Raw genomic sequence first — 23,986 nt, forward strand, 5'->3', positions numbered from 1 at the left:
ACTGTCACAACTTGCTGTGACTACATTGTATCACCCATGCCCCAAAGAAGTACACTGTTCTCAATTTTGGCTGTGGTAATGTGGGGCCTGTTTCTTCCAGATGCCTCCTCAGTGCCCGCTGAGGTCAGGCAGCCTGTGGGCCCTGAGTACTCCCTGAGTACACACCTGTGTACTCCTCCTTCATCCTCTGCTCAGGCATTCCCTACATGTTGACACACTTGTATTCAGTAAGCTGCTCAAGTGTGCGCATGTGTGTGCACACGTGTATGTGTGTTTTTGAATGCCTTCTTACATGCAGGCCTTAGGGATGATTTTCTGGAGTCCCAAATCCTTTAAACACACAAGCATTTTTCAAGGACTGCATCTGAAAGCAGACATCCCATCTAGGCTGGGGAGGCCAATCAGGCAGAGGGGTGGGAGGCCCAGCTGCAACGTCAGTGGCAAACCCCAGATTCCAAGGTTCCAAGTGTGGTCATCCAACCCAGCCTTCCATATGGGAGTCCTTGCACAGCTAACAAAATGCTTCCTGGCAAAGCCACAGAGCTCCGGGGGACACTGTGTCTCTCTTTTGTGTATTTAGCCACCTCTACTAAACTTGTATTCTAGGCTGTGCCCAGAGATCTTCACCTGCTGGGTGCTAGCCTTGCCTGGCGGAGCTGCAGGTGCCAGGAGTCGCTTACCCTGCTATGGAAACTGAGGCAAAGTGCAGCGGAGGGGAGCTTGATGAGTTGCTGGCTTCTGAACTTAATTATAATGGCTGAGTAGCTTGGTGTGTGCTTTCTCGCCTTCTCCCCACAGAACACGATTTAATGCTTTGCGAGAAGTAAAACCTGTGGAACTTCCTAACTGCAACTTGGTTAAAGGAGTCGGTACGTACGTGAGAGGGGATGGGGTCTCCCTTGAATTTCCAGTGTGACCTTGCTATTTATTTGATTAATGCACCTGCTGCATTTTGTCCAGAAACAAAACTTTGAACCAGAAGAATACTGTCAAGTCAGTAGTTAATTGTAAACAACACGTTGTTTGACTTTTGACTTTATCAACACACTGCCAGGATGTTGGCAGTTTTGTTTGTTTTTGTTTGGTCAATAGAACAAAGCCATTGCCAGAATAATGTTTGGTTTCATGGTCACCTAACCTATGGAGGCAGCAGAAGGGAAACAGAAGGGAGACGAGGTGGGGAGCAAGGGGTGATTTTTTAAAAAGCTCATGGGTCTTTGCAATTACCTCAGGCCTTTCTTCGTGCAACTCTTTTTTAAGGTCCAAGAGGAACCTTTCCCCAGAAGCTCTCAGCAGATTTCCCCTTAGATCTCGTAGGTCAGAGCTGGAGAACAAGCCACAAAGAAAGCTGGGAAAGTAATCACAGGGCCCCACGGGGGTTGGCCCTACCAGTAGGAAGAGAGGGACAAGGAACAGCAGCTGATAGAAGCCACAGGGAGTGTCCCAGGCCACACGCTCCATCTAGGTCAGCCAGCTAGCTTTGTTACTTGAGGATGACTTGTTTGAGATCCATGCTTTCATCAAATTTTGTTTTGTTTATTTAGAATCATTTATCTCGACCGACTAAAGTTCAGAAGGCTAGACCAGAAGACTTAGATCATTAATCTCAGCTAGATAAATTATGGTGCAATATTTTTTCTGAGAAAAGTATAATATTGATACCAATTCCTGGGTGTTTGAAAAGCATACATCTCCATTAAGGGTATGAATACAAAATTGAATAGTTCATTTGCCACTAGTTTAACTGAAATTTTAAAACTCTGAGTGCACTTAAAGTGTAACTGACTTGAAGACAGCGATCGTTTCCCAAGATTAATAATTCACAGTACATTCATCTTCTTGATCCCCTAAATTGTACACCCATTTGAACTTAAGAGTCTGGAATTTGCTTGTATTCCTGGTGCGGTTTCATTGCTTTGGAACTAGTAAGTACTATGTATTTGTTATACCCCATATCTTTAGAAAAGCAGCAGCAAGCTCCTTTCAAATAATCACACCTTTTGTACATTTTGCGAATTTAGAGGTTTTGGGCCCTGAGAAAAAAGTTCTAGTCCATCAATTTAAAACAATTACATTAAGTGTACAATTTAATTTTACTTTTTAATGATATTAACACCTTTTAAGTTTCCATATGATTCCATTCATCAACTTGAATGAATAAGTGAGAGAATGAATTATTCTGCCCCATCCAAGAAGAGCTGACACACCCCTCCACACTCAAGTGAGAAGGGATGTAGAAGCGGGGCATCGCCTCCTGCAGTGACAGGAACCCCTTGGGACTGTTTGTTCTCTTCCTGACAGAAATCGGCTCAGAAGACTTGGAGATACTGCCTAATGGAGTGACTTTCATTAGCTCTGTGAGTGTTTTCTAGAACATTTTCTAGGATTGGCAGTTTAAGTCTTTTACTTGGGCCTTCTGTACACCAATGCTTACCTTCAAATAAAATGAGCAGTCCCGTGACAGACACATGACTCAAAAGACAAACTGTCTATGCACTTACACCTGTGTCATCATTATGAACAGACTTGTTCTATGCATAGTCTTGTTCTTATGTTGACACTAAACTCTTATCCTTAACTTCCATTGTAGCAACATGTTCAAGAATGACTTCCCTTCAACTGTCTATCCCTTGAGGCATTTAGCTGGTATACTCAAATATTTGCTGAAATAAGTGGATGTTTATATGTATTCCCTCACACACCATTTCACTTTTTACATTTTTACAATTTTCAGATTGAGTCCTTTAATTTGAAATTGTTGCTAGGTCACCCCACAATCCCCAAGCCTTGAAAGAGGATCTGTCATGTTTGCAGAGCCTCTCCTGCATATAGATCACTGTGGTGGGTGATAGAGCTCAAGACAAAAGTCAACCACCCGCCCTAGGAGCGTAACATGACAGAACTGCCAGTATATAGAAGACAAGCCTTTTGACCATTCAAAACCTTTGCTTCTCAGAATGTTTTTAGTCCAATTTTCTCTTACGAAGGTAGAGGACTAGTCATCCTGCAAAGCACTGTCTTGAGAACATTATCTAGGCAGCGGAAGGCAAATTTCAAGCAAAATCTTGAGTGGGATCCCAATATAGATAACAACAGTTCTATGGCTCTGATTGAAGGTCCAGAAAGGAGGCACCCGGGGCTCACTGGCCTTTCTCTGCACCTCTACCCCAGAGGTGCTTCCAAGGACCCGGCAGGGGACAGCTTAAAAACTACCACCAGTGCTATCTCTGCTCCTTGTTAATGTTACTGAAGATGATGGGTAGCTGCCCCTTTGTTTTGCCCTTCCACTCATGATGTTTCTCACAGCTGGAAGCTGTGCCCCAGCCCACACTTGACCTTGCAGCAGGGGATGGAGGTCTGTTTGGAGTTAAGAGCGTGTGACCTCCACAGTCCCCTGGGGGCCTATCACCTAAGCCAGCCAAAGGCTGCCCAGTGGCCTGTGGTCAGCCCTGTGGTTTGGAGCAGACATCTGAACCTGTGCACTGCTCCTGGCTGCCATAGCATCTGAAGTGTTGGTAATGAGCCTGCCTTTCCTCCTCTGTGTTTTTCAAGGGACTAAAATATCCTGGAATAAAGAGCTTTGATCCTGATAAGCCTGGACAAATACTTCTGATGGACCTGAATGAAGAAGACCCAGCAGCGTTGGAATTGAAGATCACCGGGAGCAACTTTGATTTATCTTCATTTAACCCTCATGGGATTAGCACATTCACTGATGAAGGTATGATATTTAATGTTTATTAAAAACAAAACCAAGTTTAAAAACAAACGGAAAACATGCCAATGAATGACGTTTTTTTCCTCAACCAACTCAAGCATAATTATAAAGAATATTCTTATTCTGGGTTTTAAACTTACCCCTGTGTTAATGAAATATAATATTAAAACCATTTAAGTACTTGAGAATGCTCAAATATTTAAGATTTGTAAAGCACCTCATTTTGTAAAATAAAACATTCACATGATCCTTGTAATTATGATAATAATACTCAGCCCTGATTGTTACAGGCTTTCTGTTTTAAACCAGTTTAAAGAATTAGAAACAAACTTTTCTGACCTGAGGCATTGGCAGCCTGTAGCCCCTCTGGTGGGCAGCTGCAGGACCAGCCTCTTCCAACCCTCACCTTGAGGACCTGTCTGCACCCCCGCGCCGTGTTCAAGCTGTGCCCTCCATGTCCTGCTACCTTTCACTATCTCTATGCCACCACCTCACCTCCTCCTTTCTGTTTGCTGTCATATCCTTGTTCTCTATTAATTCTCAACCCCAGGGCTGGGTGCAGTGACCTCTGCCTATAATCCTAAAACTTTGGGAGGCCGAGGAGAGAGGATTGCCTGAGCCCAGGGGTTGAGACCAGTCTGGGCAACTTGGTGAGACCTCATCCCTACACTAAATTAAAAAACTAGCCAAGCGAGGTGGGGTGCACCTGCAGTTCCAGTTACTTGGAAGGCTGAGATGGAAGATTTGACTAGCCGGTCAAGGCTGTGGTGGTGGTGATCACGCCACTGTGCTCCAGCCTGGGTGACAGAGTGAGACTCTGACTCAAAAAGCAAAAAACATAAAATCCTCTACCCCAATTATACTCAGAAGCACCCAGAGAGTTTAAAGGAGCTCGATGTCCGGGCCCTAGCCCCAACAATCCTGCATCAGTTGGTCCGAGGCAGGTCGGGTGGCAGCACTTGTGAAAAGTTGTCCAGGTGATACAAATGTAAGGCTAGGATTGAGAATCACCTACACCCAGGGCCTCCGCGTCCTCACCTGAAGTCCCTCGTTCAGTTCTTCTGGACTGTCCCCTCTGTGGGTAACTGAAGTCCCTGCTTTGGAAGTCATCCATGGTGAGCTGATTAGGAAACTTTCCTCCTCTCTTCCCTTCCTGCCTCTCCGTCCTTCCTTCCTCCATCTGCCTTCTGCCTTTGACATCCTCTTTCAACAAACTTGCTCCCCCCACATCCTGTGCACGTGTCCGTCCTGGGTCTGCCCCTGCTGTGGGCTTCTCCCCCGTTGTTGCCATGTCACTCGTGGCCAAGTCTCTGTGCATACCCCAGAGGCTCCGCCCTTTCCTCCTCTTTATTCTTTCTGTTCAGAGATTTCAAGCCAGTGTCAGGGGGCCTGCATTCTGGGAGAACAAACCACAATGGGGTATAAGTCTTCATGTTTTCATTAGCCCTTCACTTTCGTTACTTCAGGCGCTTACGAGATAGCTCTATCTGGGTTCTTCTCCTGTGGTCACTTTAAAGAAAAAATATTTTCTACCTTTTTATCTTTCCTTCTTGACTTCTTTCCCAAATAGCTTCACTTTATATTTCTGTATCTGTATCTTTATCAGCTATATCTATCATCTATCTCTATATCTGTCATCTAAATCTATATTCAAAGAGGAACCCCCAAAAACCTGGAACTATCTTTTTGAAGGGTGGTCCCCTTGTAACACAGGTTTCCCCCTCTAGGTAAGTGTTCTAGGAACTCACCAGCATCACTGTACCAGTCAGCATTGTTGGGAGAGACTGTGTTCAGCTTCAGTTAAATAATTTTTTTTATTCTTTCCAAGCATTGGCCCATTTCATGATGGGTGATTTACAAGCATACCTGTCCACACCATGCTGAGTGTTCAGCAGTTTTGTTTTGTTTTTTACCAAAAATGGTATGACCCCTGTACCCACCCTCCCTGTTCATCCCATCTCATCCCAGTGGATTTTTCTGGTTTCCTTGGATGAAAAAAGTCTTGATGGGGAAGAGGTGAAACAAAAAATTGCAGAAGCACTAAAAGGCATCAAAACTGACAAGTTCCAAAAGTGTTTTGCGCAGTGGAGAAAGCATCTTGATAGGTATATTGCATCATACAGAGGGCACTTGGAAGGTGACTGAAGTTTAAACATGTAAAATTAAATACACCATTTTTAATAAATATTGTTTTTGTGTCCCCCCTTGTATATCTATCTCTATCTCTACCATCTCTATCTCTGTCTGTCTGTGTCATCTATAGCTATCTACCTGTCATCTATGTCTATCACCCATCTATCTCTATCTCTATGTATCTATATCTATCTACCTATCTATCTGTCTCTATTCAATCATCTCTATCTCTAGCTGTCACCTACATCTATATCTATATCTGTATCTCCCTTTCAATGGTTTCTCCACCCATTCACCACCACTGTATTTTACTTTAAAAATATTTTTAAGTACAAAAAAGTGTCTGGTGTGTACATACTCTTTAAACAAAACACGCCACTTCTGTGACCTGCTTCTGTGTTAACCCTGCATCACAGGCTCCTTTATGACTGTGCCTGTGAGTCTCCTCTGCAGCGGCCACTCCGGCTTCCGCGGATAGACATGTAGGGTATTGCCGTCTTTATGATCACGGCCAGCAGTGCCAACATGAACCTTCTGTGTGAGACTCTTCCAGGATTCTTCAGAGGACGCACTTCTAGAATAGAATCTGCTGCTTGAAATGAATGCAGGTTAAACCCTCCTCAAGCTTCATTTCTGTCTCCTTCGTTCCTCAGCCATTCCCAGGGTCTTTTGATACTTCCTGTGGAAAGCTTCCCATGTCCTCTGCCTTTTCTTGTCAGGGGCATCCTCTCAGTTCAGTCTCTTCTCTCTGCATACCTGGGTTATGGCTGTGGCATCAGGCCATGCCCTTCCTGGACTCAGATGCCCCAGTGAGCAAACTCATCCCTAGCCCTGACCAGGCTGACCCTGGCACCCTCTGGTTCTACCCTCCCCCTCCATTTCTTCCCTCCCCTTCACTCTATATTCTCATCCTGAGTCCTGGCCAGGCTGATCCCGGCTCCATCTGGCTCCACCCTCCCCCTTCCTCTGTCTGCCCTTCACTCTGTTCCAACCACAGCCTCACTCTTGAGTGAACGTGCCCAGAAGCTCTTCCTTGGAGCCTCTGTATGCTTCTTCCCTCAACCTGGAATGCTCTTTCCCCAGATACCCATGTGGTTTGCTCTCTTGCTGCACGGGGGCCTTTGCTCTAGCAGCCCCTCAGCAGAGAGTATGTCTCTGACTCCCATGAAGAAGGCACCCCAGTGTTTCCTGTCCCTTTCAACTATTTTTCCTTGGTAGTGTTTAACACCAACTGAAATAAGCATATGTTTCTTGAATGGGTTAATAACAAGCATCTTAGCTGGTTTCTCTGTTCAAATCTCCTCGGCTCAGCCTGCTAAACTTTGCATCATTTTTTTAGCAACTAAACATCAACTTGGTCACTTCAGAGGTTTCCAAACATTCGCTGCTTCTTAAGGCAGAGACCACAATCTAACGTTCCTTTCCAGCTCTGATCATAACTTCGTGATCCTTCGACTGGTCTCCTTTGTGTTCCGAAGGCCCACTGATACACAGAAGTTGCTTCTGTCTCTCAGATGTTCATAGGGAATTCACCACCTCACATGGGGTAAGTGACACCACAGCACCATTTCTCATGTTGGAAGATCCACATCTCCTAGTCCATCTGCCTTGACTCTGTATCTTGTGGAGACCATCTGAACTGGAAAGCTTAAGGAGCTCCTTGGAGTTCTCATGTCTGTGATGCTCATTCTTTAAGTTGAGGGAATTTCTTTTCTTCTTGTAGAGTTTTGAGTTTTTAGAGACTATCACTGGTTCTTCCTTGAGGCACTCTTCTTTGGAAAAGGAGCAATCTCAACTGCTACTCTCTACAAAGAAATGAAAATATCCATCTGCCTGAGATCCTAAGTACCAGTTGGAGGTGGGCTAGGATTGCTTTCTGGAGAGAGGGCTGATGGCTGAGAGCTCAGTTAATGTTTCGATTTTCATTTTTAATCTCCTTTCAGATAATGTCGTGTACCTGCTGGTGGTGAACCATCCAGACCTCCAGACCACGGTGGAGTTGTTTAAATTTCAAGAGGAAGACAAATCACTCTTGCATCTAAAAACCATCAGACACAAACTTCTGCCGAGGTACTGAGACATATCATATTCCTGTTTTCCTTTAACAGCAGTGGATAGTTAATCTACATTTAGCTTTTCCTTTTAGCCAGGGTAGGTATGGCTGCCAGCTCCCCTTTCTGATGGTCACAAACCCTCCGATGTTCTTCTGCAGAACTTGTTGAGGATTTGGGCCCCCAGAGAAGGCTCGTTCTCTCCTCCTCTTATTTCCTAGCTGGTCCTGGTCCCTGGCCTCAGAATCTTCATTCAAGTTTTTACCAAGAAAAACCTCTGCTTATCCTCACAACCAGACCTGCATTTCAAAACCCAAGCAGGTTTCAGGGAGAAATTATTGTTTGTTTTTATCTGTATCTTTAAAAAGAGAGTCTCAACTGATTCTGTGAGTTAGAAACATATTCCTGAGAGGAGACACCATGTCCAGTGTGTCTGAGACCCCCTATGCTGTCTCTGCTGCTGTCTGGTTGCATACGGTTTGTGGAAGTGCAGATTTGTGGGGACAGTCAGCTCCCTCCTAGGCATCTAGGCTGTATAACACACAGAGAAAGCACCCAAGGGTCTTTAGTCACAGTCGACCCCACCCAAAGCCAATCTCCCCACTTGCCCTGTGACAGTCTGGCTTGGGAGGCTGGTGACGGGTTTAGGACAGCAATCTGACACAGTCTTCCAAAATGACGCTTATCTCTGGATTATGATGATTTTCTAGACTCCTCGCCTCTATTTGCACAGTTTACGCACAGCATTTGCCTACCTTCATGCTGTAAGTCTGCTTTTGTGCTATTGGCGGCTACCTAGCAAAGTGCCTGGCATGCAGCATGCACAGTGCCACCAGAGCCTCTTCCTCTTCTTTCTCACCTGGTGGGTTGGAGATGAGGAAACTGGGACTGGGGAGAAATCGAGTTCTCGGATGAAGGCCAGTCAACTCAGTAGAGGCCACTTGGGAACTCCAGCCCCAGTTGCTTCTGCACCCCTAACGTGAGTTCAGAGAAGAGCTTGTGGAAGCGTCATACACTCATCCAACAAATATACCTGGAAAGAGGATGAGGCCACTGAGTGCTTGGAGAATATGAAGAGTACCAAGATCTAAAGCAGGGAGAAGGGCGTGGGCTGGAGACTCTGGGCCAACAATAACAATAACAATAGCAATAGTAATAATAATTCAGTGAGCTTTAAATGTAAGCCAGGTGCAGCACTGATTTAAACAGGTTATTTTATTGACTTTTTACACTTATATTCTTAATGATGTTTTATTATTATGTCCATTGTTAATTTTTAAAGAGCTGAGTTCAGGGTTCTTTGCATTTGCTCCTGTTGGCACCACCACTGACCAGTGCAGCTGGGATCTCAACCCTACCCTGGTGGCTGGATCTTAATCCTGGTGACTTGAAACCACTACAAAGTCATGAACACTTATTTTATTTGTTTTGCCATTTAGTCTTGGAAATCTCAGGTTTGCAGAGTTTCCAGGTGGGGTATTTTAGGGAGGGGCAGTTGCAAAAATATTGGTCTCTGGCAGCACAGAGTGAAACTGAAGAGATCCACACTGCCCAGCTCAAGTGTGTCCTGTTCTCTTAGGCCAAGAATTGGTCATGTCTGTTTTCTGCTTTGGATGTGATGGTTTACAATGTTAATATTCCAGTTCCTAAATCCACTACAACGTAAACCTATTATTATTGACAATCACATAGCTGTGATCACTCGTCTTCACTGTATGCTAGGCATGGGGGCAAAGCCCTTAGGCTCACGATTTCGTTTGACTCTTCCCCAGCCTTTCCAGGCACAGAGAGAACCCTGAGGCCCAGAGAAGTGGCCCCAAGTGTAGTGACATGCTGTGGCCCAGTGCTGTGGCGAGGAAAAGCTGTGTCAAGATTTGAGCAGAGTCCATTGACTTCCAAGCTGTTACTTGAAACGTCCCTCTCTGCTCCTTTTTGTGAAAACAGTCATATGACAGCAAAGCACACTAGCTTTGGAAATTTACTTTTAAAGAAGAGAGGGGAAAGCCAGACTTATATATCTGCAGCCCATCGGGGCCAATCCTAAACTCCAGACTTTGTTGGTGTAGTAATAGCGGCTGCCACGATTAAAGGTTTATTGCATGTTGGGCTCCCTGACATGCACACTCCGGGCCTGAGTTGCTGGAAGTCCCTCTGCAGCTTCACAGATCCTCTAGAGAGGATTCCTACTCTAGACTCCCACTAATGAACTGTGTGGATTTGGGGAAATCCAGCCTCTTTACAGATGAGAAGATTGAGGCTCTGAATCTTGTCAACTCACCCAGAGCTGCATCAGAACTGAAGTGTGAGGGTGGGTGTGCAGGACTGAGGCCTGAGAGCCCTTGGTCCTCTGCAACAGGACAGACAGGATATTCTCTAGATCATGGCCCTGGGAGCTTCTGTCAACTCAAGCAGCATGGATTGCCTCACTTGTTCGCTCTGGCACCTAATAAAGAAGAAGAGTAGACTCATCTCTCTTACGTTTTCGATAGCAGAGAGAGAATCCCAATCAGAAGGAAGAAGTCACAGTGTCGGAGGGCTGAGGCTTCTTGTTCATGACATCTCATTCAACTTAGAGCACGAAACCATGAGGTCGGAAGATCGACCAGTTCATCACCATGCTCTCACAGATAGGGAAACTGAGGACTGCTACAAGAAGGGACTGGTTCTTCCCAGATCCCACAGCTCATGGGAGCAGAACTATAGCTGAGATGTTTCCAGGCTGACAGCCTGGAATTTCCTGCACTGTCTTGGGATGCCTTGGACTGCCAGAGTCAGCCCTGCGTAAGCACAGGGACAATTGGCTCTGATCACGGTTCCACGTTCTAATTCAACATCCACTGAATTTAGCACATGTGCACACACACACCACAGCACTATTGTGTGCAGCTACCAGAGTTTGTATGTTACAGCACTGGGGTCACCTCTTGGAACTTAAACCAGTTGTTGCCTCTGGGGTTGCATGGGGAGGAATGATTCCATGTCCATTCTGTGCCACCACAGCTAGAGTGAGGTCCGAGGTCCTGGTTTTGGGAATAGACGGAGGTGAATGCCAGTTCATCTTCCCATGATCACAATGCCTTCATCTGTGTCTATTATGTGTATGTCTTAATTGCAGTTTGAATGACATTGTTGCTGTGGGACCTGAACACTTTTATGCCACAAACGATCACTACTTTGTTGACCCCTACCTACGCTCCTGGGAGTTATATCTGGGATTAGCGTGGTCGTATGTCGTCTACTACAGTCCAGATGAAGTCCGAGTGGTGGCAGAAGGATTGGATTTTGCCAATGGAATCAACACGTCCCCTGATGGCAAGTACGTGGACTCTAAGATATGATTCTCACCAGACGTCTTTAGATCTAAGTCATGGGATGCATTTTAACATGTTATCCTGGTGAGCCAAAAACAGGAAAAAATGTAAAATACTTTAATTTTTTAGTGGTAAAATGTGTCAAATCAAAAATGTCTATTTTGTGAATGCATACTGGTTTTATTTTGTATTTTGAAAGTACATTTTAAGAGGGGGACTATGATGAAGATTTAGTCTTACTCGATAGCTTTGTTTGGAGGGAAGCTTTTTGAGTGTATAATGAGATTGATTGTATGAAGATATATATAGATATGTCTGTATATACAGAGGGTGCCAAAAGATGTATACTCATTTTAAGAAAAAAAAAACTGTATTAAAATTGTAATACCCATATACACCGAAAGCAAAAACTGAAAACAAGTCACATTAGACTTCTGCAGTTAAAGAGGTGCTCACTGTTGGGTAGACTTCTGTGGCAAGCATGTAAACTGTCCCAACATCACAGCAGAAGCAGCAGGACTTGTGGCTGTGTGAGGCTCCTGGGTCCTTCCTTGTGTATATCGCACACAGGACCAGGCATCTCAGACTCATCGTGAAGTTCTGCAGTCGTCAGGCCTGTTCAAGATTCTGTGGCATATTTAGCCTCCACTGTCGTTGTACTTCCACAGCATTCTCAAATTTCAAAGGCCACTTCAAAATGGTCTTGTACACGTCAAACAACGCCACGCTTCAGCCATTTTCTTTGACTGTCCTTCCCGTCACTTGGTGACGCTAGCATTCACTTGAGGAACGTTAAGAGAGCATCTTACTACACATTGCTACCATCATTCAACTTCAAAACGTCATACATAGGTAGCATCTCTTAAAATGTGTATACATTTTTGACACCCCATATATGTATGTATATACCTATGTCGCTAGCGTTAGTTTATGACAAGATAAGGAGCTTGCATCAAAATGTAAATCAAGGTACCACTTCCTTCATCGAGAAAGTTTTGCTATGAAAAAAGCCCTCAGTTCACTTAAGCAGTAGGCTTCCCGATGTAGTGGATTTACAATATTATCTCATGGTGGCCTTACGATAGTCAACTAGCACATCAACACTGGATTGCCCCGGGAGTGGCATTTTGGGCAGCATTGGCGTCTATGTGGAATCCATATATCCATCCATTCCATCCCTTCCTCATCAAGGATTTCAGAAAGTCAGTAACACATACGTAGAAAAAGCAGCCTGGACAGCTTCCAATTGTTCATCTCACGGCCTGGTCTTCAAAACTGGAAGGTCCTCCAGCAGTCATTTGTCTCTTTCTTCAGGGGAGCACAGAGCTTAGATTACCCACAGTCCTGACAAGGTGTGACTAGGGTCGCAGGATCAGAACCAGACTCAGGGCAGAAGAGGAGGAAGATGCTGTCCGTTCAGGCCAGCTGTCTGGTTTCCTATTTTTTCTAGCCTAAAACAAGGCTGGTTGTCACAGAGCCTCCCTGCAGTCTCCCCAGGAGAAAGCTCACTGCCCTCCCCAATGCAGAAACTGGGGTGCCCCTCTGTGGGCGAGTCAGTAGAGAAACACTGTCACACGCTCTCCCCTGGGACCCTCAGAGCTGGTGTCAGGGCCAAGTGCCTCCCGACCTGATCAGGGCCAACGCGGTTTCGACCTATGGAGATGACTTTTCAAAGACTTCTCCCATGGGGCACCGTGCGCTCATTGGGTCCTTTCAGGATTCATGTGCTCTGAGTTGGGCTCCATGTTCCAGCCCCAAGCCAAGCTCCCCAGGGAAGCATCACTGTCACTGTCACTGCCTTGCGTCAGGTGCCTCGATGCGACTCTTTCTTCCTTGAAGGCACGTCTATATCTCCGAGTTGCTGGCTCACAGGATTCACGTGTATGAAAGGCATGCTAACCAGACGCTGACTCCATTGAAGGTAAGATGGTTCCCACCACCAGTTGGCAGAGTGGTACCGCGCTTCTCACCGACTCGCAGGAGTCAAGGTGAGGAAAGCGGACAGGCTAACTGGAGGCGAGAGCCAGTTTCTCACTCCCGTATTAAAGGTCACCCGTGGCTGTGTGGTGTTCACTTTCGCTCAGTTGCGGAGTGGGGAGCAGAGCACACATTTCACCTGGGGACGTGGGGTTCTTACTGCTCTAGGAATTTTAAGCCTGGCCTCAGGTCCCTGGGTCCTCCCTCCATCCTCCCTCCCTCCCTCTTTCTCTTTTTCCCTCCCTCGTTCTCTCCCTCCCTCCTTCCCTCCCTCCCTTCCAGCTTTTCTCATTCCCCTTTCTCTCTCTTTTCCTCTGTTGATAGAAACGGCCTCACCTTGTGTTTGACCCAGGCCGGCTCTGCTCACTGTTTCTTTTTCTTTTCTTTTCTTTTCTTTTTTGAGTTGGAGTCTCACTCTGTCTCCCAGACTGGAGTGCAGTGGCCACTCCCGGCCACCGCAGCCTCGACCTGCTGGGCTCCGGCGATCCTTCCGCCTCAGCCTTCCCAGTAGCCGGAATTACAGGCACGCGCTACCACGCCCGGCTAATTTCTTGATTTATTGTAGAGATGAGGTCTCGCTGCCCAGGCGGGTCTCGAACCCGAGGGCTCAGGCAATCCACTCACCCCAGCCTCCCAAAGGCACGGGATTACAGGCTGAGCCACCGAGCTCGGCTTGCTCACTGTTTCTAAGCCCATGTGCCCATGTGCTGTCAGGTGACCGGCTGCCATGGCCTCTCTGCCTTTGTCCCCAGTGCCTGAGCCCTGGCCCCACCTCTTCTGCCCTTGGGCTACCCTGGGGCTGTCCAGGTGTGGCCCCGCCTGGGACAGGGCTCTGTTCCTCTGCCCCCAGGAGTGACCTTCCCACAGATCCCCAGGCTGTCTCCCTCCTCTCCTCTTGGCTGTTGCTAAAATGTCGCCTCTGCCAGGTCTTCCCTCACCTCTGTCAGGTCTTCCCTCACTGCCGGATGGAGGCTGCCAGCATCCCATACCCCATGAGTTTCCACTCCTTCACTGCCCTCTTTCCTCTTCCAGCACATATGGCCAGCACACTATATGTTTCATGTGTCCTTATGACCTGACTCCCTGCTAGGGTGGAAACTCCACAGGAATGAGTTTTCTCCTATTTGTCCCTGGAAGAGTTCCCAGCACCTAGTAGTCACTCAACAAACACCTGTTCAACTCAGGGGGTGAGGCCGGGCACGGCTCTGAGGTTCCCGTCTGCCTTCACTAATTCTGGTCCAGTGTGGAGGTTGGAGTCAAAGCGGGTAAAAACACAAATGGGAGGGAGAGAGGCTGAGAGCATGTCAGGGCACCAGGGAAGCCGCCCCTCACTCTGCTCTGAGGAAGAGGATAGCACCCTTCAGTCTCAGTGCCCTCACAGGACGTACTGTTCCTCGCTGACGGCAGGACTGTGCCCATGGGCACATCAAGGGGGCCTGCTCAGCGAAAGTCGCCTTGAACAACATCGAGTGTGATGTCATATTTGATGTCAAAAACCACAGCGGGCTGGTTGGGTAAATGGGATTCCAGACCCCCACACTGGTGGGGAGAGAAAACGACCATGGGTTCAGTCATGGGGCCTCCCGTACAGGGAAGGTTGCAGACTTCAGGAGGAAAGAGCCCAGTCCAACACGCGTGGGCCCCAGAATGCTGGGGATCCTGTCCCACCATGGGATCAGCCCTGGGAGAGCCTCTTGCGCTGATGCGGCTGCCAGGGTGACATCGTGCATGTGGGCTGTTTCCTGGGTGTTTACACAAACACCCTCTGCACTTGCCATCTTAGCCGGCACCGCTTTATGCCACGCTTAACACTTCTGTTTTTCAGTTTCAGGTTCATGCACGGATGTTTGTCCAAATGATTTTTCCTCTAATTTTCACAGCCTTTCTTGGCTTTCTGCATGTTTCCTTCCCCCTCTGCCCTGGAAGCTGGACCAGTGCCAGCATAGGTGGAAGGCCAGAGGAGTTTTTTGAGCCCTGGAAATGGGCAGAACCCTTGTGTTCCTGGAAGCAGCAGTGGTGAGGGAGGACTGTGGGGGGGGAGTCCCTGACATTGTTCTGTCGCAATTTTGGTTTACCTCCTGTCTCTTGTTTTCTTGTGTTTAATCCTGGAAGTTCCTCGACTGTGACACACTCGTGGATAACATATCCGTGGACCCCGTGACGGGGGACCTGTGGGTTGGATGCCATCCCAATGGCATAAGGATCTTCATCTATGACCCAGAGAATCCTCCTGCATCAGAGGTCAGTTTGAAAAATGAACCATTCAGTGACTTTATCTCCAGCAACCAGTTTTCAGTTTTTGAAAACGTAATCTCAGTTAGATGTGCAGATAGAAGGGGGTCACGGGAAGATGAGCCAGGTAATCTGAAATAAAAAGAACATCTGCAGCCTGGGCAGCACAGTGAGACCCTGTCTCTAACACACACACACACACACACACACACACACACACACACACACACACACACAAATTAGTAGAGTGTGGTGGCTCACACCTGTAATCCCAGCACTTTGTGAGACTGAGGCAGGAGGATTGCTTGAGCCCAGGAATTCAAGAAGAACCTGGGCAACATAATGAGACCTCATTTCTACACAAAATTTAAAAAATTAGCCAGGTGTGGTGGTGCATGCCTGTAGTCCCAGCTACTCAGCGGGGTGAGGTGGGAGGATCGCCTGAGCCCAGGAGGTCGAGGCTTCAGTGAGCCATGTTCATGCCACTGCCTTCCAGCCTGGTTGACAGAGTGAAGTCCTGACTCAAGAAAAAAAACAGTGCATTTGGAGGCATGTAAGTCAGAGTCCAAGTGGAAATGTGGAGAAATTGGGGATAGTTTGAAGGGATCTTAGTGAAAGGACCCTATACAAAGGTGTGGGTGGGATGTGGGGAAGTCCATGGAGGACAGCTCAGTCCCCCAGGGATTAGTCTCCAGAGGCTAGAACAAGAGGGCAGTGTTGGAAGGGGTGTCTGGCAGGAGCCTGGCCTCTGGGTTAGGGACATGGCCAGCCAGCATCGACCCCTAGGGAGGACACCTGGAGAGCAGATCCTGCCTGCCTCAGCCTCCCTTCTCTTGGGCCTCCCTGTCTCCCTTGGGGCTCCATCCTCTGCGGCTGCGGATGGAAGGAAGGTGCTCGGCCCTTCTCAGGGTTGGCTCTGTGGGTCAGAGCATGGAGAGGCAGCCCTGGACCCAGGGAGGGACTCTCAGGACGGGCCATCTTCATTTCACTTGTGAGTCTCTGTCACCTGCGAACTCTCGGAGATGCCGCCCTGCAGTGTTGAGTCCCTTGTGGGCTGCCTCCCTTCCTCTCAGCCCCTTTCCTGGGCGTCCTCCATGACCCAGCCTGGGTCTGGGCCCAAAGCACTCGAGCGCCTATGGTACCCCTGGAATGGGAGGCGTGGTTCGTGCTGGAACGGTTTTGGCTCAGAGGAGTCCCCAGACGTACTGCAAGACTGAGACTCCCGTGCTTGCCCCCATCGTTGCCCAGTGGACTCCGCCAGCAGAGCATCCAGGACCTGTAAGCCACTCTGCCGCGGGCACTGGGCCGCATGCCGCCACTTACCTTGTGTTTCTACTTTGAGTTTTCAGTATGTACGAATTACACTCATTTTCGTCAAATACATGGTACCATGTTGACATATTTGTCTACTGCTATGTATTTTTAAAGCTTAGTTTTAGGAGTCAGTCTCACCTACCCAACAGAAAAAAGAAAAAGAAAGCCCATATCTCTGGGATTAAAAAACAAACAAACAAAAAACCAAGTGTATTTCCAATTCCATTATGGCTCTTAGAACTTTTCTCTTGAGTTTCACAGGACAATGACGATTGTAGGTGAAAGCAATCCGCTGTGCCTTTTGCTGGCTTTTGCTGATTAAGCTTGCTGACTTATGCGTTCAGTGGAATTGAAGAAATGTGTGCCGTGGAGTGGCCACCGCTCAGAACTGAGCAGAATGTTAGATCCTCACTTATTTTGCTTGTTAGCTTATTCGGTGAACTTAGGTTATCAGCTGTAGCAAGGATTTGGCTTGTTGTTCTGGAAAAAATACCTCCTTTCTGGTGATGGATCTGTTGCAGAATAGCGAAAGGTAATAATGTTCATTATTTAACGCCCCACCATGGGAGAGCAATGCCGTTTGATCACCAGGAAGCTGAGTGGAGCCAAGGTGCAGCCATTTCCCTGTGAGTAGTCACGGCGCACTGACACTCCGGCCACATCCCAAGGCATTTGTCCTTGGCGGCAGCTGTCTTCAGGAGGCCATTTTGGAAGCTCCCATCGGCCCTTTTACATCTGGGCACTGGCCTTCCCGGTGTGCCACATCTGGTGTTTCTGTGATGTGGGTGTCAGTTTTCACACCATTGTTATTTTATTCTAAAGGCTTAATCGTAGAGTTGAATGGGAATTCAGCAATCATCCCCCCACCTCATGTGACAATTAAGAAACAAATGGTATTGCACTGTGTAAGTTTATATAATTGGTGCAACAAAACATTGTTGTAATGTTTCAATGCCAGTTTACAAAGTTCAACAACTAGTGAATAAGGAAGGAGGTGGAAGGGAGCCTATGTACACATAAGGACCTGTAAAAGCTATCTGATTTAGTTAATATTGCATGTGGATTGTAAATCTACACAAACCAAGATTCAGATCATTTCTTCAATCTGAATTAACACCATCTGCTCACTTCATCAGTCAACAAGGAAACTGGAGCTATTGCATTCTATTAACTAATATGAGTGTATTTCTGTAAGCATAGTTATATTGAAATAAAGTTTTAAAAAGAAAAAAAAGAAACAAATGGTGAGCAGAAGACACAGGATGGACCCAGGCCTCCTGCCTCAGTGGGATCCTCTCCAATTAGGTTGAATCCTGTTAAACGGCCATTTTTGTCAGCCAGAATGATCAAATATTAGCCATTTCATGTGGGTAGCTTAACACGATACAGCACTTTGCTTTTGCTAATGATATAATTAAATTTATCCTCAACTAAATGAACAGAACTTATAACATTGTATACGTTTAGACGGGGGACGTTAAGTTCAGAAGGATGGATGGTGAGGTACAGAGATGTGGGGTCTATTGGGCTGTACTTTTTCTTGTTTGATTACCAGCATTTAAAGACCAGGAATTAAGTATGAACATTCTCATTCCCGGCTAATTTGAAAACATACGAAAACTGACCTGAATGGCAGCACGGCACCAACTTGGCAGTTGCTGAGTAATAACAACCCCCTGCACTCCTGTCACTGTCCCCAGTGCTCCCTGATGTCTCATGCCAGGCCTTGCCGCAGGTTTACACTTCTAGCCTAGCCCCCTAAGTCTAGGCAGCTCCACCTCTGTTAAAGGTCACATGATCAGAGCTCATCAGTTCACAAATGAGGAGACAGGTGTGTTCAGTATAACCTAGGGGCAAGACATGACTTATCTCATTATGAGAGAGGATTCCCCCCCAAAATTGAATTCATTTATTAAAAATTATGTATTCTCACATTTAAACTTCAGTCACCTTTAAAGTACTCTCCATTTGATGCAATACACCTACTGAGATGCTTTCTCCACTGCTCAAAACAGTTTTGAACTCATCAATTTTGATGCTTTTCAGCACTTTTTTGTTTCACTTCCTCCATATCAAAAGATGTTTCCCTTTGAGGACTTTTTTCATCCAGGGAAACAAAAAAATGTTGCTTGGGGTGAGATCGGGTGAATAGGGAGGGTGGGATATGGGGATAATGCCATTTTGGTCAAAAACTGCAGAATACGGTGTGGGCCAGTGCACTCGTAAATCACCCATCAAGAAACGGACAAACGTGCTGATAGACTTTTTAAAAAAAAAGTTCGCTGAAGCCAAATGCAGCTTCTCACAATGCTAGCTGGTCCACGGATGCTGATGGGCTCTTAAAACAGTCACCTAGCAGGGCCCGCCCTCCAAATGATAATTCCGTGTTTGGGGGTCCCACCTCGTATATTTGGTAATACGGCTTTTTATGGAGAGATGATCCATGCTTAAAGCTGTCTTAAGTAACTTTTTGAAAAATAATGATCTATACTATTTATTCGATAGGTCCTTCGAATCCAGAACATTTTAACAGAAGAACCCAAAGTGACAGTGGTTTACAAAGAGAATGGCACCGTGTTGCAAGGTAGCACGGTTGCCTCCGTGTACAAAGGGCAGCTGCTGGTTGGCACGGTCTTCCACAAGGCCCTGCACTGTGAGCTCTAGCTGGCGACTCGCAGCCGTGCCTGGAAGCTGCGACCCATTCCTTCAACTGCGCCAAGTTCAGGGGCTCTGTGATCCCAGCAGCGGATGTGGACCCTGAGTCTGGGCCTCAAGTGGCATCGGAGTGCTTGTTACCCGGGGGTGGATCCCTGGAGAAGGCTCTTTGGAGACAACACACGTCAACCTGGGGTCCTTGGAAACCCCATGCACCAATAAAAATCCTCATTCACATGACTACATGTGTTATGTCAACATCAGGTCTTAACTATGACCCCCAAGTTCTATCCTGAGAGCGTGTGTTCTCAGGAGCACACGTGTGTACTGCCACGTGCTGTTCAGAGGTTATAGGACAGCAGGACTCGCTCATGCATCCGGAACTCTGGTGCTTCCGTGGGGACTCTGGTTCATGTGCACGAGAGTCACCCGCCCAGGCATGCTCGTTGGGGAGCTACGAGCACCTGGCATGGCCAGATGTCCCGGACTCTCCCTTCATGCTTGCTTTTCCAGGTTTCCTGTTGCGACGGTGTACAGAAAAACCTTAGAATCCATAGGCATGTGGTCACACCTGGAAATTATGAGTATCTGCTTTCTTGACATAAATGGTACCTTGTAGCTTCTTTGACTTGTTAAAGGAAGAAGTTTGTTCACTTCAGCGTTGGCTGCAGAATGACGCCTGCATGTGATTTAGGCACAGCTGAGTGTCCCCAAAGACAACACTGTTGGTGAGGTGGTGGTGGTGCTGGTGGTTTTTAAAAAATATTCTAAAGCCAGGTGTGGTGGCTCCCACCTGTAATCCCAGCACTTTAGGGGGCTGAGAGTGGAGGATCACTTGAACGCAAGAGTCTAGCCTAGGCAACATAGTGAGATCTCTACAAAAAATCAGAAAATTAGCTGGGTGTGGTGGTGCACACCAGTAGTTCCAGCTACTCAGAAGGCTGAGGTGGAAGGATCCCCTGAACCCAGAAGGTCAAGGCTGCTGTGAGCCCTGAGTGTGCCACAGTGCTCCAGCCTGGGTGACAGAGACCTCCAACTCAAAAAATAATAATAATGATAATAATAATAAATAATTCTAACTTGCTGTGAAGGCTGAAAAGAAAAAATAGAAAGGAAAACAAACAAGTAGAAAAGATCAACAACCTTTGGCTATCTTCTGAGGGACACAACTTGGAGGACAATATGACTTTATCATTTTGTGATAAAAGCTGACACAGGAAGGTCACCTTAATTAATTTGTCTGTTTTGAAAGTGCAATCGTCTTGCTGAATTATTTCCTTGGGACATTAAGGCAGTCACTTTAGAAACAAAGTCTTTCTAAGGCACTTCTCATGATGACAGTCTGGGGTATCTTGGGCAAAATGTCTGGTCGCTAAAGTAAGGACTGCCAACAGTTTAGGATTGTGGACAAAGGAATGAACAGGAACGTTTTGTTTGGATCAAAAATACTTGCCTCATGTCAACACTCGAGTTGCATCAGTCCTGACTTCAGGGACCTAATGTGCCCTCGAGGGCCCGATTGTCCAGAGATGCTGTCCATACCCTGGACGATGGAGTCTCCGAAATACAGATCTGAAACCATGAATGAGTGGGATTTTTAGGGGAAAATCCTCATTTCCTTGTTTAATAAGAGCCTCCTGAGTAGTTAGCCTCCAGAACGTCTTCAATAAAATGACCATATTCTGTTCTTTCTTGATCTTGATCGAATAAGCAAATTTACCCCAAAAACCCCCAACAAAAAAAAAAACTACCTAACTGGACCCAACATATGCTCAGGATTACTCAGAAAGGGACAGCCTGGGCAGGAATTTCCTAACCAACATTCTAAGAAGAGGAAAACAACTTAATTCATGCATTCTGTGATGCCCAGATCTAAATGTCTGCACTGCCAAAGGTAAATTATAGTATGAATGTGTAGAGAGAGAATGGAATCAGTACACTTCCTTGTTGTAGCCTGGTCTTAGGAATGGTTCAGATTTAGGAAATGCAACTGCTTAGAATTACCCTAGACTCCAGGGTGGGCCGGGCCTCCCTCCACCCGCGCCTCACCACGTAGGGCTGGCCCTTCCTGGGCTTGTCACAGGTTCTCCTAGCCGGTGGGCACTGGAGGCCTTGGCAGCAGGGCAGCCCCAGGGAACAGTGGGAGGCGTGTCTGGGGAGGCTGAGCTCTGTCCTCTATGCCCAGGTCCATGACTGTGCTTTCAAACGCAATGCTAGCTGCCAATTCACACTTTGCTAGTGTCAAAACTTTTTAGTTTCATTTCCACGAAAAATGTGCACTTTGCTCTTGTTTGACACATATGTTTGACAATTCACACAGATTTACCCAGGCAAGGCTTGTTTTAGTTGAAGGTAAAAATGGAAGAGGGGGGAAAAAAATCACCTCGACAATCTCAGTATTTCTCTTTTTATTGCATTCGTTGTCTAACAACAATAATACTCATTGGCAAAAAGTTTATTTACACTAGCAGATTAAATTTAATCACAGGTATTGTTAGATTGGTCAAAAACAAAGGACCATTGTGGTATTTTGCTCTGAATGCCTCTGAAAACCAAGGAGGAAGGAATGTCATTTGGAACACAACGACCTAGAGAGGTACATAGCAACCAAGCACAAGGGAACAATGCGGACGTGGCACTGTTGTCTCTTCCATGCAAATGATCAGACAGCAGATGTGCAAATGAAAAGTTTCAGAGAACATGCTATCCACACTTATCAGACCCCAAATCATTGTCATAGCTCTTTTCCTTTAGCGATACAGAAAGAAAGCTGAAAATAAATCAACTCCTTCCAGTGGAACAGAATTCATTCTCTCTTATGTTTCAGCTGCCCAGTTTTCTGTCAGTAATAGGTAGCAGGTGTACAAGTGGTTTAATTGCAACACCATTAAAAATACAAAAGCAGCAGTTATAACATTAAATAATATTGAGGAAAACATATACATATCATATACTGAAGGAATTTCACTAAGCACTAACTAAATCAGATGTTGTTGGGAGGTGTTATCTGCTTGGAGTGCCTCTGAATTCCCACTTTTTAAGGTAATCTTATTTCTGACCAACTGTTCTTTCATGAATGAATGATTAAGTCCTTGACAGAAAAGCTGGGTGTGTGAATAAAGCAGCTGAAAGAAACAGAAGTGTACACCTTCCAACAACATGCTCACACTCACAACCATTTGCATTATTTTTGGCAACAACCAAAATGCGATCACTCACACAAGAAGCAAATAAATGGCCATATGATGGCAACCCTGCAGTGACTCCAGCACCAGAGACATCAGCTGTGTCATTTCAGAAGCATGAGTCGCACCCAAGAACACACAGGGTGATTTCTAGCCAAGAAAATGGCAGTCCACAGATGAAGATGCCCCCAGCTGCAGAAAGGTCTTCTGAGCTCTCCGCCATGTGCAATCCTGATGTCAAAGCATTGAACAAACGTGAGAAGACTGTATCTTACCAAAAGACCAAGTATTGAGTAAATCAATTTTACCAAAATATATAAACAGGTGGAAGGATAAGTGCATTTAGTAGAAATACTTACGTTTTAAAAAAATCTCTTAAAACCTGTGAGCCATTCAATGTATACACAACACAAAAAATGGCAATAAGGCTATGATTAGTCTGGGGTGCTGACACTACCAAATTCCACACACACTGTTTTTGAGTCATGTGGCTGTAGTGTGTACATGTGTGGGTGTCATGTTTACACGTATGAGGTACTGAACATTGACCTGAGTGGCACGCGCACCTCAAGAAGCTGTCGGTTGTCACTCCTTCCAGCTTCCTCGCTATTGAATCCTGTAGGGGCTGGGGTGGGGTCACACACTGATCATTGCGTTCCTTCCCTTCCCCACGCCAAGGACCTGGAAGCAGGTCACAGGCTGCGCCTGGCCACACTCACATGTGCAAACCTTGCAGTAACAACCACTCTCTCAACAGACCCACATAGACGTGATGCCCGGGCACGCAAGGACCCTCCGTCTGCCAGAAACAGCAGGGCACCTCCACTTTCCAGGAAGAAATGGGTTCCGTAGGTTTTTTTCCCCTCTGCCTTCTAGTTGGGCCTATTCTGAGTTACTTCAAGTTACTCAAATGTGTTCTGTCTGGTGATATTTTTTTCCCCAGTGTTTTAGACCAAGACTAAATTTCCTGAGACTTTAAATATCCAACACAAATGCAAACAAAATCTGCCAATACGCCCAGACTGGTTTTCAGGGCTGAGCCACTGAAGCTCACTGAGACTGCCTGTAACACTGCTGTCTTTCAAGAACTGACTGCCCTCCCACACCCGCCCCCCATGATGAAAACAATTCCAGAAGAAAATATGGACATTTTATTTCTGTGGCGCATCTCTAAATGCTTAGCTTCAGAATCTGCAGGTGGATCTGTGGTTAAAAGTAAATTTGAAAAGACATAAAAAGGCGGCTTTTCCATTTGACACTTTTCCTCAGAGAGCACTAAGGTCTTTGCCTGAAGTAGGTGGCATGAATCCTAGGGACTGTTGTTCATAAAAGTGCCCCCCTCCAGCTCTGCTGGGAGCGCCTCCAGTTACTTAAGCAGAATTTGGTAATACTTATGAGTCTCAGGGCGCT

General features: G+C 46.4%; 1 protein-coding gene across 1 annotated transcript; it reads left to right on the forward strand.

The window, feature by feature from the left end:
* Nucleotides 1–789: 789 nt before the first annotated feature.
* PON1 (paraoxonase 1) lies at nt 790–19,429 on the forward strand. Its single transcript, XM_008052926.2, has 8 exons — nt 790–869; nt 2,302–2,357; nt 3,553–3,721; nt 7,795–7,921; nt 11,018–11,218; nt 13,053–13,134; nt 15,303–15,431; nt 19,242–19,429. The coding sequence occupies exons 3-8, from the start codon at nt 3,613–3,615 to the stop codon at nt 19,398–19,400; spliced, it is 807 nt and encodes a 268-aa protein (XP_008051117.2). The 5' UTR covers nt 790–869; nt 2,302–2,357; nt 3,553–3,612; the 3' UTR covers nt 19,401–19,429.
* The last annotated feature ends 4,557 nt before the right edge of the window (nt 19,430–23,986 follow it).

This window comes from Carlito syrichta, unplaced genomic scaffold, assembly GCF_000164805.1.
Source record: "Carlito syrichta isolate Samal-C Ts95f unplaced genomic scaffold, Tarsius_syrichta-2.0.1 Scaffold287680, whole genome shotgun sequence".
Taxonomy (NCBI): domain Eukaryota; kingdom Metazoa; phylum Chordata; class Mammalia; order Primates; family Tarsiidae; genus Carlito; species Carlito syrichta.